This window comes from Rhinolophus ferrumequinum, chromosome 18 (assembly GCF_004115265.2).
Source record: "Rhinolophus ferrumequinum isolate MPI-CBG mRhiFer1 chromosome 18, mRhiFer1_v1.p, whole genome shotgun sequence".
NCBI lineage: Eukaryota > Metazoa > Chordata > Mammalia > Chiroptera > Rhinolophidae > Rhinolophus > Rhinolophus ferrumequinum.
In genome coordinates, this window is record NC_046301.1 from 28310328 (window position 1) to 28325053 (window position 14726).

General features: G+C 42.8%; 1 protein-coding gene across 6 annotated transcripts in view; it reads left to right on the forward strand.

Moving 5' to 3' along the window:
* The first annotated feature begins 9504 nt into the window (after positions 1-9504).
* The window catches only part of RAPGEF2 (Rap guanine nucleotide exchange factor 2), a 210468-nt gene continuing 205246 nt past the window's right edge, over positions 9505-14726 (forward strand). For 4 of the 6 annotated variants that reach the window (XM_033133900.1, XM_033133896.1, XM_033133895.1 and 1 more), the window contains exon 1: positions 9640-10174. In XM_033133900.1, the coding sequence (XP_032989791.1) occupies positions 10106-10174 (69 nt within the window). In that variant the 5' untranslated portion in view covers positions 9640-10105. Of the gene's footprint in view, positions 10175-14726 lie in introns of all 6 variants that reach the window. The other 2 variants (XM_033133894.1, XM_033133897.1) reach the window with 2 other exon arrangements.

Below are 14726 nucleotides of genomic sequence, written 5' to 3' on the forward strand. Positions count from 1 at the left end.
TTACCAATGATTGGAGTAGAAGTTACGTGGGTAAAAAGGGGTGGGAGAGAAAACCAGATAGGCATATCAGGGCCAGAACACTTAGGATTCTTGAATACATTGCAAGGGGGCCTGTACTTTATGGAGTAAGTTTTGGAAAGACACTGAAGAACTTTAAGCTTTGGAATTAAATGATAGATTTGCTTTTTCAAACGATCACTCTGCAAAGGCCCAGGCAGTTGCTAGTAGGAGGGGAGCTGGCCAGAGGTGAGGGCGAGGCACTGGCCAGGCACCCACTGGGGTGGGGTGTGCCCTTTGAATAGAGACACCTGGCAGGATAAAGAGGTCTGACCCTTTGCCTGCATTTGCTACACAACTTATGGTCCTTCCTTCAACATGGCTAAATGAGACATCTTTTCATCATAATCATAAAAACCATCATGTCAACACGTTCTTTTAAAAAATCTTGACAAGGAACCACTTTTGCCAATGGTGTGCAGAGAAACAATGGTTCCCTTTGCTACCTCCATGGGTACACTCTGAAATTCCCATGCTTTTCTTTAGGAGGCATTTGGGGGGAGGGGACTGGAAATCGGAGATAAGGTTGGGAGTGTGTGGAAGTGCCTAAAGGAGGTCAATGGCAGTAGAGGGAGTGGGGAGGATTGGATACGCGATTCAACATAATTTAATAAGTGTTTGAACTCAGGGACTGAAAGTGAGTCAAAGATGACTCCTGATTTTTTGCCTGAGCAACTGGGTGGATGGTGATGTCATTCTCCAAGATACGGGAATATTTGTAGAAAAGATTTCAAAAGAAAGATGTTGAGCTCAAATTCAAACATGTTGATTTTTCATTTGGCCATCAAATTGTTCCAGCACTATTTATTGAAAAGACTCCTATCTCCATTGAATTACCTTTGCCCCTTGGTCAAAAATCAGTTGACTGTATTTCTGTGGGTCTATTGCTGGCCTTTCTATTCTGTTCCATTTGTCTATATGTCTATCTTGGCCAACACCACACTGTCTTGATGGATGTGGTTTTATAGTAAGTGTTAAAATTGGGTGAGTCCTTCGACTTTATTCTTTTATATCAGACATGTTTTACCCTTCTGTATGAATTTTAGAATTAGATTGTCAATATCTACAAAAAAAGCTTGCTGGGATTGATTGGAATTGCATTGATTTGATAAATGAAACTGAGAAAGATTGACTTAACATTGAGTCTTCCAATTTGTGAATATGGTATACTTCCCCATTTTACTTAGACAATTTTATTTTCTTATAACAGAGTTTTGAGGTTTTCTGTATCCAGCTCTTGAGAGGCATAACACAACTGGTCCCGGCCATCTTCTTAGATTTATCCCTACGTACTTCATTTGTTTTTGTTGGACATATGTATTTTGAGGTGTCTGTGTACATCTATGTGCAGATGTCCTGTGACCAAGCATGGAGGTCTGGGGTGTTATCTTGGCTGGAATTCACATTTTGTATAATTACATTTCTCAGGAAATGTCACATGCCTCAGCAACTGAAGATAGAGAAGAAAATAGGGCTGAGGATTAAAAGTCACCTTGATTACCAACAAATGGTTAATTCTGGCACTTGATGTTCTAAATTTAAGAAGTAAGGAAGACCTGAGAACCTCCACAATGAGAGCTTAACACATGGGTGGGGGGCATTCAGAGGCTTCTGGAGCATGATTCTTTGGTCCATGGGGGGCCAGGGTAAGGCACAGATTGATTTGGTTTTAAAATCTGTTAAAAATTTGGCAGTTGTAAATGTCATCCACATACCACTGTGATTATTATCTATGTATGTAATCAAATTGGAACTCTCTGGTTCCTTTGATTTGATTTTACATTTTTTAGATTTAGTGTTTTGAGTGCTATGTGTAGAATTAAGCATATTTATATGTGGAATCAATAATTCTGACACTTAAAAAATGGGACAATAGCATTAAAAATTAGTACATGGCAAGTATTGCTTACTTTTTGAAATGGACATAAACCTGGCAATAGATTCAATATTTGTAAGAGTAAATTCTAGTCTTTCGTTTATTTGATACAGACAGAAGCCCCATCAGACCCAGGTCTGACACGTGTGAGAAGCAGCTCCTATTCTGTCCTGTGGACACTAAAGGATCTCTGGAGACTGCCAGCTCTGTCCAGCTGTGCCAGCACTCTCAGCATCCTAAAGATGCTGATTATCCATAGCTGGGAACCACTGGCCCAGATGGAAAATGATTTGCCTTCTAGGCTCTGGGCTATTTACCATAAAGTAATTAAATCTTATTTTAATTTTCTAAGTTCAAAATTCTGTATATGAAGTTTATTATGTCAATATATTTTTGACCTAAAATCTTTCTTCCCCAAAGACTTGAAGGGCCACATAAATATGCTTGTTTAATGCATATTAAACAAGGGAGAGGGGAGAGATGAGAAAAGTGTTTACTTTTAAAAACCCTGTTTTGGGTCCTGGTCCTATTAATCTGTCAAGGAAGATATGACTAACCACATTTACAAAGGTAGAAACTAAGGCTCAGAGATGTTAAGTTCTTTCTTCAAAGTCACAAAGCTCGTGTATATCAGAACAGGCTTTCACATTCAGGGCTGTCTGAGAGCAGGTTCCAAGGTTTTTCTACTCTATCATTTATATCATGTATTCCACCATGCCCTTATAAAAGTGCATTTATTGACGTCCCTATTTCTTTTGTGTCTGTGAGGCACCCGGCCAGGTCAGGGTGGAGTATTGTGGGTTTATGTTGGCCCTTACCTTTATTTAATTATCTCCGGGTTCTTACAGACAACTATGACGCCACAGGCTCATTCCTTGTAGGTGAGATAAGCATCAGGTGGAACTGAACTCTTTTAAATGTCTTACCAGCACTTATCACCAGGCCTATTTATGTTATGTGATAAGTAAAATGTTGGTGTAAGGAAAACAGAGAACATGGCTGTGTTATGACTCTCAAGGGCTTGGCCAATTCTATTTTCCTTTGAGCCATATCTCGTGTATTATCTTCACTGGTCCCCGTATCATATCCTGTACAATGTTCAGAGTTTCTCTTGCCATTTCCTCGTGCTTTCCTCCTTTCTGTTTCTAACTGGATACATTTTGCTATTTCATATTTATGGTTTCCTTCTTCAACTCCCATAAAGGCAATGTGGTTTTCTCCTTGGAGTCCCCTCCTTTGAATTTTTGTGTTCCAACACAACAGACCTTCTGATAGTTAAAGCTAAAATAACAATACAACAAAATAGCCCCATTTTCTAAATAGGCCCTCCGTGCGCCTTTCCCACGCCCTTGTTTGCCCTTCACTTCCTTTGCCTAATTTAGATTTGTAAGCTCAACGCATAGGCACATTGTCTTTGTTTGTGTACATAATGGTGCCTAGCACTAATCTTGGATTTAACAAATATTAAATAATCATGACTTCAGAATGATTATTCGTCTGGGCATTAAAAAAAAAAAAATCACAGCTGGCCAAGAATACTGCTCTTTTTGCTCAGATGATCTTGTCTGATTTTGATACTTCTATAGTAGACAGTTGTATTATAGCTCACTTGCATTTGCCCTTGAATACCAGAGATGGCAATAGTTGTAGCTGCTCTTCTTTGGAACACTTTACAAATTCTGTACTGCATACCCGTTTGCTTGTGGATGTAATTTCAATTGTGTGTAATCAATCACCTTAACATAACTGGAGGAAGCCAGATACAATTTTATACAATGTTCCATTACGACAGAATTATCTCACTGGGTTAACTTCTCATGTTTGAAATGGAAGGCTTTTTTCTCTTTTAATTATTAACTTGAGCATTCATGATATCCTGTATGGGCTTTCAAATCTATCCATTAAGTACTCCTTCACTGTGTAATGGCATTTACATTGTTAAGTTTTAAAGTGAAGTCCTTAATTTTACCTCTTTTCAGGTTTACAAAAAACTTAATCTGTGTATTTTACTTAAACACCTTTACATGGGTAGACTGATTTTGGACTACAATTCCATAAGGCAATTCATAAAATAAGTGCCAAACACCAGGCAACAATAGAAGGAATTGATGGTGGATCAAAAGTTTAACAATGCATTTCCTTTTAGAAATGTCAGCATCAGCTTTCTCACAATAAGGAAATAAAGATGGCTGTTCTCTCCCACTGGCCCAACACTTCAGATGCGAACAAATCAATGAAAGAAAGTAGTCAGTTATGTCATTGTAAGGGATATAATAGTGTAACTAGATAGAACAGTTTTGTTAGCTTAAATGTTTTTCGACTTATATATTTATTTATGTCCAAGGCAGAACCAAGGTAGCAAGATTGACAGAGGGAAAAATGGGTCTTGTCTTAGAATCATTCTAAACTACCTAAATATTTATATGACATCTACATTAGTCTCCTTACTCACGTGGCAGCATCCTCAAAACTGAATTTATTATGATTCCTGTAAAATCAAACCTAAAATTCTAACTGTGCTTTTGATACCCTTCATCTAACTAGTCTATGAGCTCGAGCCTATGAACACACGGGATGTCTGTAACTGTACTCTCCACCAGGGACTCTCTGGAATGCTATGTGCAGGTGAATACAATATTTCATAGTGGAGTGTACTCACTGAGAATAATAGTGTCTAAGCTACAGCTTTCCACTCTCCTGAGATTCTTACTGACGTGGCTACAAGAGTAGAGGTTACTGCAAAGCAATGGGAAAAAAATGTTTAGAGGGGAGGGGGAAATGTGTGAGGAATGTCTTTAATAGAATTCAACCTCTTTCTGCTGTAACCTTGCCTTCAGAGGGTTGTAACAACCTGAGAAAACGGTCACCAGAGGAAGCTCTTGTCTTAGCAGAGCAGGGCAGCTTCCTGGATCATTTCTGTCACCCTTGCCATTCTCCTAGATGAGGTGAGTGAATTCAGCAAGTGCCTGGCATATGGCACAAGCTGCCACAGGCCAGGGAGGGGACCATATTTGTCTTATTCACCATTGGTATTCCAAGCATTAAGATCAGGACCTGACACATAGCACACAATAAATATTTATTTGATTGATTGAATGGTAGACACTGTGTGTGTGTGTGTGTGTGTGTGTGTGTGTGTGTGTGTAAGTGTTTTAACAAAATGGCTCTCTTTCTCTCTCTAGATAGACATAGGTATAGATATAGATGGAGCTATATCAACTCCTAACTTGTGTCATAGTTGGACTCATAGGAATTAAAAAATATGTTTTTAACTCACTTTTAAAGATGATTTTAAACACCTAACTTACACGATATAATGAGGGATGTATTAGATTTTACAGCTGGAAACATCAAGGCTTTTTAAGTCATAAGTAGAATGGTATTAAGGCCAGAACTTAAAATGTATTTCTAGACTTAAAATCCTGAGCTCTATCTATCCTCTAATGATTTTTTAGATGATATAATGGTTGTAGAGACAGAACAAAGAAACCCTCATTTTTAAACTTGCCTTTATGATATAGCATGAGAGATGGCTTACTTTGATTATGGTTGGTTGATACAGTTTGGTTTAGACTCACTGGTAAATCGGCAGATTTGGGTCTAATTCTGTTTTCCATGTTATACCTAGTACACTATTGGTGCTCAAATATTAATAAAACAGCAATGCATGCCAAGTATCAGATGTCCTAGATGTTAACTGGTGATTAGCATTATTGGCGATGTAGATAAGTAAATTATAAACAGTATCAAAATTAGTTTTAATTGAGATTAAATGATAGCTTAGAAGTGAGCTAGTCATTTTGTTGGTGGATAAGACATACTATTATGCCTTACCTGAGGTCACTGGTGCAGTTCAGTATCACAGTAGAGCATTCAGAATAAAAGATCTGGATTTGCATATGGAATGCACAACTTTCTGGCTGTGAGATCTGGGTGAGAGGGTTTCCCGCATACTGCCCATGCTTTGAAGGGCCCTGCTCTAGCTTCGCTCCTCCCCACTGGACAAGGAGTTCCATACTCTCTGAGTACCTGGGGCCCTGGAACTCACTGTCCTGACACTTCCAGGACTGATCTCCCAGAGCTGGACAGTGGCTGGAGGAATCGCCAAGGGATGGCTTTTCGGAGGGGTATGATGTAGTTTTGATGCGCAGGCTGGTGTGTACTCACTTGTATGAGCCTTTTTGTGGTATGGGATGTAGCAGATGGGAAGAAAAATGGGGTTCAAGTTTCAGGCCAGAAGCTAGTACTCCCTGCAATACCATGTTCCGGTTAATTCATAACTTTAAGTATTTATAATAGGGTAGATGGGTCTCCATTCGTTAGCTTATCATAGGCTCTTCCAAAGTTAAAGGCAGGCCTGGAACTAGGGCAAGTCAGGTAGCCTATTTTAGTCTTAGTTTCCTCATCTGTAAACAGGATAATAACTGCTCCACTAACCTCAAAGGCATGGGATGATGAGATTCATCTTAAAAATAACTATATTTGTTGAGTACATACAGCGCTCAAATACTATGCAAGGCACTTGATTTTTGTTCCTTTTGTTCACTATTTCCCTTGACACAATGTAAATGAATTAGTAACTATAATGTTACCTTATGTATGTAATGTTACCTTATGTAGATTCTTGCAAATCTTCAGGGCATGCAGTTTTTTATGCTCTTTTTATAGAACAGGAAACAGGCTCAGCCCCTCCCCTCCCCCATCAATGACACTAGTGAGATTATGTATGTAACAATCTCATACATACATAAGGTAACATTATAGTTACTAATTCATTTACATTGTGTCAAGGGAAATAGTGAACAAAAGGAACAAAAATCATTGACTTCAGAAGCATACATTATAGTGGAGGGAGACAAAAAATAAAAAGTAACATATATAGTATGTTAGATGGTGATAAGGAAGGAAGAGAACTAGGGCATGTGAAGTTATGGGGAAAATGACATTTGAATAAAGATACATATGGAAGAGGTGAGGGAACAATATTCTTGGTTTTGTTTTGTTTTGTTTTTGTTGCTGGGGGAGTGGGGAAATAATTCAGGTGGCAGAGGGAAGAGCAAATGGAAAGGCCGTGAGACTGGAGCTTACTCATTATGTTCCAGAAACAGCATGGAAGCCAATGGGGCTGGGAAAATGAGTAAGGGATAGAGTAGCAGGAGATGAGATCAACGAGATAAAGAGGAGTAGGGGGTACCAGGTCCATAGATCATACCAAGACCAGGTCCATGGTAAGGACTTTGGCTTTTAGCTTAAATGAAATGGGGGAGTTAATGGATTTTTATTCATTTATTAGCAGAGGGGTGACTTGAGCTGGAGTGAAAAAGACTCAAACTACATTCTGGAGGCAAGGGCAGAAAGAAGGATACCAGGTAGGTGGTTATTTGCAAAGCACAGGCAAAAGAGGATGCTGGCTTGGACCAGGTTCGTGGCAGTAGAGGTGGTAGACAGGAGTTAGATTCCAGATTGAAGTTTGAGCTGACAGGTTTATTGACTCTACTGGAGTATAAGAGAAAGGAAGGTGTCAAGAAAGACTCCAAGGTTTTTCACCTGGGCATTTGGAAAGATATCGATGGCATTAACTGGAATGGGGAAGGCTGTGGGTGGGGCACATTTGGGGCAGGAGAATTGGAGCCTGGTTTGCACGTGTTAATTCTGAGATGTCTATTAGACACCAGATGGAGATGTCAGGTATATTTTTTCACTTCATTGGATTTGATTTTTTCCTTCTTTTCTCTTTATAGCGCTGTAATGGCACTTATTCAGGTTCCTTGCTTTCAAGTTGGTGGTCTGTGTCATAGAGAACTTGATGCTGGCACTCAGCTAAGGGGTGAAAGAGAAATACGGGGAAGCATTTTCAGCAATAGTAATATAGAGGGTTTAGAGATACAATTTATAACTCAGATCCAGTTTCACAAGGTTGCACAGTCCCTTCTCTAAGAAGCCATGAAATCTGTTTTATGTCACACAAGTGACTTAAGGACCCCAAAATGTTTGCTCACAAACCATTCCAAGTGTTTAAAATAAGGTAGATGTTAAAAAGTCTGTTTGAAAATTTGAAAAAATTCCGTATACTAGGACATAAAAGTAACAATACTTCGCTAAGTATAGCCTCCACAGAGACATCAAAACATGAACTTGTTGGGAATGAGGGGGGTGGGGGGTAGGGAAGGCAGATAAAAATAAAACCCGAGGACCAGAACAGCAGAGCTGCTCCTGGTGCTTGGCTGACCTTACACACCTTGACCTGGCTCTGAAAGGGAGAGGGAGGAAAGACACAAAGCAGCGGGAATGGTAACCTCTTAAAGGGCTATGTTTTAGTGTTCTCTGCACCAAGTGAGACTTGGAACGAGTATGTGGTCTGGATAAGAACGTTTGCTTTGCCTAACACAAAGCCAGATCTGTCGATGTCTCTGATTATGTCATAAAACGTGTCGTCTGGTCTCACTAACGACTGATCACCTTTTAAATCTGGCTTGTTTTCATGTCTGGGGTGGTATTGGATCTAATGTTGAAACTAGCACGCTTCCATCTCCTTAATTTCGTGGTCAATTTTGTGTCTGATGGTGCCAGAGGGATCAGGAAAGGAAGTAGAGAAACACTTTCCCTGCAGCAAGTTACACATGAGCATAATCAATTCCTAGAGGATTTATCGCCTCTGAAGCAGCTAGGGGCCAACCCTTGGGTTCAAAATGATTTCCCAGGACGGAGCCGAGACACCTGGACTCGCGCCGCCTCACCGGGCCAGGTTAGGCGGGGCTCTGGACAGCTCATCCAAGGGCACTGCGACCCGCTCGCAGCCCGAGCCCCGGGCTCACCTGGTGACCGCGAAAGGTGCGGCTCCCGCGCTAGGGCGCGGCCCACCGGCCAGCGCCGGGAGCGCCAGGGGGCGGGACTCGCCGCGACGGGGCCGCCCCGCCCCCCGATGATGCGGCGCCCGCCGACTCGCCCCCGCCCTGTCACTCACTCCTCACCATGGTTGCAGCACAAAGCAACAAGCCCCGGAGGCCGCTTCCTCCCTGAGGAGCGGCTTGGGCTGCCGGAGAAGGCGCAGGCGGAGGAAGAGGCGGAGGAAGAGGAGGGGAATCGCCGCTTCCCAAACACACTCTCCGAGGGGCTGTGCGCGGATCGCGGCTCTCGGCCCTCGGACGCCCGCCGCCGGGAGCGCGGACCCGGGCTGCCCGAGGCCCCCTTCCCCGTCCCCGCCCCACACAGACCTGGAACAAAGTTGCCGAGAGCGACTGGGCCGGAGGTCTGCAGCCCCGGCCGGGTGCTCTGGCCGCGGCGGCGCCGGCGCCGGGCAAGCTCCGCTCCGGGCGCGCTGATGGGGGCAGGCAACGGCGGCGGAGCCCACGGCGGCGACCGGAGCCACAGTGGCGGCGGCGGCGGCGGCGGGGCGGCCCGAGGGGATGCAGCAGCAGTCGGGAGGGACGGCCGAGCCCAATAGACGATCGGGAGCGGCGGGGACGGCGGCCGAGGCGATCGGGCTTCGCAGCGCCCGGACCTGAGCTAGTCTTCCCCACGGCGGCCGCGGCACCCAGTGCCGGAGGATTGGGGACGCGCGAGACCCGAGTGCTCCCGGGAGAGCCCCAGGCGGCGGCGCGAGCCCCTGCGAGGAGGGGGCGGCCGTCCGCGCGGGAGGGGAGACGAGGCCCCGCCTGCCCGCAGCCCTCCCCCTCCTCACTGTCGCTCCTACCTCCCTAAAAATAACTCAGGCCCGCGGGGGCCAGGAGGAGCCGCCACTGTCCCCCGAGTGGAGCCGGAGGAGGCGTGTCGAGCCAGGGCCCGGAGGGAGCCGGGCGCGCCAGGAAGCCTTGTCTGGCCCAGCGGCGAGGAAGAGGAAGAGGAGGAAGGGTTGTTCCCGGCCGCCGATAGCGCCGCAGCGACCCTCCCGGCCGCGGGTCTCGGGAGCTGCGCGCCGCGGGCGCCCCTCGAGCGGCCTCGATCTCCCACCCGGTCTCCTGCGCGCCTGTCCTGCGCTCCGGGCCACCGGGCCCAGCCGAGCCGCCCCCCACCCCCCCGCGGGCGCCGCCGCCGCCGCCGCCGCGGCGGTTTGGCTTATTAGCCTCGGGCGGGCGGGCGGGCAGAGCGCTCAGGGCTGAGGCAGCGGCTGCGCTGGGCCCGGAGGAGGCCGACCAGGGTGCGGAGCGGCCCCGGCCGGGCCGGCGGGGGGAGATGGCGTCCTACGTGGATAACAGCTTCCGCCAAGCGGTGATGAAGAACCCGGCGGAGAGGACCTCCCAGGTGAGACCCGTCGGGACGTGGCCCGATTTGTGCCTCACAGGCTGTGCACTCCCTTGTATCCCCCTCCCAGCCCCCTCCTGATACAGTTCGCCCCTAGCACCCCACTTCTCCCATTAGGACCCCCAACTTCCAATGGCATCCCATCTCCGAGTCTTTTCCCCTGGCCATCCTGGGTTTATGTTTTCCTCTCCTGGACATTCGCCTTTTCGCTGCCCTTCCCGTTACTGACCTTCGCCTGGGTTTGCTCAGCGGAGGAGTGAATTCTCTGATTAGCAATTCGTCTCCCTAGCCGCACCTCGCACGCTCTGAATCTCCAGGGGAGGGTGTCACCTCCCTTCGATCAGCTACTTTTGCCATCCTGGCTCCAGGCGCCTTACCTCCCCAAGCATGTGGCCCCTTCTACCTTTAGAGTTCGGTAGTGTTTGAAAAGGTATTGGAGGAAACTTGTATGGCTCTGGGAAAGACATTGGCCTCCTAAAGTAAAACATCACGATGTTTGTATGTTTACTATTTTGCACTTATGAAAAACGATGCAGCTTTGCAATAAAAGGGGGAAAAGTTGAATAGCTAGGTTAGAGCTTTCAGTTCAAATTGCAGACATAAGTGCAGAGCAGGCATGTTCACATACACCCCCGGCAAGGGTATCCTGCGGATTCCTTTGGTGTTGCACAACCATGTCAAAATTAGATAACTTTGGTAACCTTAATACATTCGTTTACCTTCAGGCTTATTTTTCTCTTACTTTAACTGGAGGAATTGCTGTTGGGCTTGGATTTGGTCATCCAAGTTGGACTAGAGAGGGGGAAATTTTATAAAAGTGGTGGTTTGATTTTTCTGCTTTTAGTTGCTGATTGGATAATGACCCATATTCCTAAGTGTTGGGATGGGGACTACAGGAGATCTTGCTGTCAACTCTCTTAAGACAAATAAGCCCTCCTGCTCCTTGGGACCATCAGACATTTAGGATCTAATGCTTGAAAGAGTTGCTGCATTTGTTAGGTGTTGGATGCCATCTGTTCAAATCCAAATGCTCTCCTCCGCCACTGATGATTATTACTCAAGGTGGTGAGAACAGCATAAAATAGAATCTTCCACTGGCTGCCTTTGGACAAGGCCCAAGAATGGCACCTGGTACCGTTTTTTGATTTTTCATTTTTCTTGATGGAGCCGTCACATCTGGGGCATCATAGGCAGACTGCACATATTTACTAAACGTGTGGAAGATAGGTGATAATTTTACAAGAACATTCTTTTTACAGTGTCTCCAGAAAGTTCCTATTCTAAAGGATTAAGTTATCAAAAACAAGGAGTCTCTTGCTTTGATTTTGTCCTTGGGCGTCATTGCACTGCTTCTGTTGTGCCTTCCTTATCTAGTGTTTGTTTTAAAATTGTCCGTGGAATCAGTCTTCTGCATCTGAAAATGCATGTTCCCAGTCCCAGTGTGATGGAAAAGCAAATTTCAGTGAAGTGTTTCAATGTTTGAAGTGCCCAATGAAATCACACATGCTGAGAATATTAGAACCTAGTAAGGCGGGTCAGAAAATGATGTCAGAGGCCTTTAGTGGAAATTAGAGGGGGGCAAAGTGGTTGGTGCCTTTGGTTGATTAATTAGAATAGCAATGACGAGAAACCTATGATGGGGGAGGAGTTCACCAAACTGGACTGCTAGAGACAAAACCTTCACTGTGACAGCGTGTGGATTGTGCCAAATAAATGAACTGTTAAACTTTCCTGTTCCCATGCCAGTTGTGTAGAATAGAGTAAAAACTGACCCAGCATAGAACTTGGCCTGAGTCAGAAGTGGACCAGTTACTACTAACACCACATGATGAAAGCTTCAGTGATAGTCTGAAAACAGTACGTTTCCCCCCCACCAAACCTTCATAGAAAAAGTAAACAGAGAGAAAGCTACCAAACATTTTGTACATTCTTAAGTGTCAGCCTGATTAACTTTGATGTTCACTTGGCTATTACTAATGCAGAACCTCATATTTATTTATTATTGTTTAAAGAGAAAGTAAGTTTAAATGTGAATGTTTTCCATCTTCACCTGGCTTGTCAAACATAATCTTCTGAAAGTTTGAAATTTACTTAAGTAAAAGTAGAAAATATTTTGGTAGAAGGTGCTTTTTATATAAGAATGTGTTGTTAACATAAGGGCTGGAAGTTGTTCTGTACTGTATTTTTCACGTATGCTTGAAGAGTTAGAATTTTGTAATAGAAGAAAGCAAACATTCAATAAGCGTGATATCATGAACAGAAGGATATGAACAAGGAAAGTTTTGCTGTCATGCTTCCTTCTGTTTCTCAGGATAGACACGGTAAAGGAATTTGTATGATTCTCATTGCAGGAAGATGCTTTAAAAAAATACTGGAAAATAGAGAAATACGTATTTTTTTAAAATTCAGTTTCTTTTTTTGTTTGTTTCTTTTTAACTCCACCAGCCCAGTTTCTCTCCCAAACTCAGTGAAGACATAATTTTGTATTTAGGTCAATCATTTGCCTAGAAGTAATTGTAATGTTGCAAGTGTAACCTAAGACGTTAGCTAGAAGCGAATCTGGGTGTAGGGAGAACCCCAATGTAAACACAGGGACTTTGAAAAATAGGGAGTTTTTCATGCCCACCTGGAAAATGGGAACCCACTTTATTTAGGCATGTCATTAGAGAGGAGGAATATAAGGAGAAATAAATTGTCACCTGAATTTTTAGCCAAATCCTGCATATTCACGTTTAAGGGGCTATCGCTATTTCACCTGATATTCTGAGAGGAGGAAAACAGCCGTCTTTAATCCAATGTGTGTCCAGTATTAAGTGTCTGGAAACCTGGCTAACTTCTAGTCAATGGAGCACTGTGTTCTAAATAATAAACCCTCTTGAAAATAATGAACACTAAACGTTCTATTGATATTTTTCATTGTACCTCTGTTGAAAAACTGGACTCCTAAGTAATTGCTTTATTAAACTATTTGGGTTTATGTCTTTAATCACTTCAATGGGAAGCTTGGTCACCAAAGCAATTTCGGAGAGTAAAACACGTAAATAAATTACAAACAGCTTTATCCCCTAAGGCTTTAAACAATAAAATGCTTTTTCTAAACCATTTTATTAACTTGTTGAGTTCAGACCCTCTGAAATTGCTTCTGTAGAGTGTTTAAATGCATGTTTTTAGTTTTTCAGGTGGAACATCTATTGCAGAATTGTTTCCTTTCCTTTAAAGATCTCATTTAATGTGGTTTTAGCTAGTTATGAAAAGTTACTTTTTAAAATGTTAAGTGTAAAACGCCCCCACCATATCCCCTTCTAGTTAAAAACGTTATGTTGTCCTTACCTGTTTTGGGGGGGCTGTTGCACCTTTTGATTTAGTTGCTCACTCATGAATTTGTCAGCTAAGAGTTCATAACAGTACAAGACTTAATTCTTTGCAAAATCACTCAATAGAATGCATCTTGAGTCATAATGAGAGGGCTGAAAAATACCTTTAGCCCCAAAAACTTTAAATTATGAGAATCGGCCCAAAAGAGTATCTATGGTAAATATTTAACTTTCAAATCTAGTGGAAGAATTGAGTCTATTATAGTTAAATTTTCCATTTGAGTTTCTTTTTATCACTGTTTATGAGCAGTCTCATATTTTCATTTGACAACTTATACTTTGATTATATTTTAGCTCATTTTTGGGATCTAGTAATAAATATTTGCTGCTTAAGTAGTTTTTATTCATAAAATACAACTAAATGATCTGTATGCAATTTTGAAAAGCATGTCACAAAGTAATGCCTGTTTGGCCACAAGTATTTAGCTTTTATAAGAGTGATATTTGAATTTGTAGGTTAAAAAAACACACTTAAAACTGAAATAATAATTTCAAACTGTATTAGCATGTGACTTTGAACAAGTGAGGACTTAAATTTATGGTAAAAGAAATTAACATTCTTTTGCAATGTTGGTGGAAACTTAGTTGCCTTCAAATAACCTTTGAAACATTTAGTAATTAAGTTCCATAATTAGCTTTGCATATCTTGGCTGAGGTTCAAAATAAATCTCTCCAACTGCTGTGCTGTATGTAGAGATTGGATTAACACAGACCTTGGGCTTTCACAGAACAGTTAAAAAATAAAACAAAGAGAAAGAAGGGGATTACCTACTTGCCAATTTTTCCTCTCAAGGAAGGACATAAAAAAATAAGGAAATACACCAGCTGTGATCGCCGATCACTATCATTTTATTAATGATCTTGTCATTTAATAAGAAGAGTAGGGTTCACTCTTACTTCAAAGCTCAGTTCCTGAAATCAGATTTTCTTTGCTTCCTAAGAAAACTCTCTGTGACTTTTTCTTTTCAAAAACCAATTTTGCTGTTGGCCTGAGGAGAACTTTATTTGGATGGATTTTGTGGGGGGAGTTTAGTGATCAGAATAAGGTCTGCTTTTGGTGATATTTGAAATTTAAGTCACATAAAGTAATATTACATAAAGTTATAGTGGCATTTTTCTCAAATATAAATTAAATCTGAAATAAATATACAATAACCTTTTAAAAACAGGAAAACTGT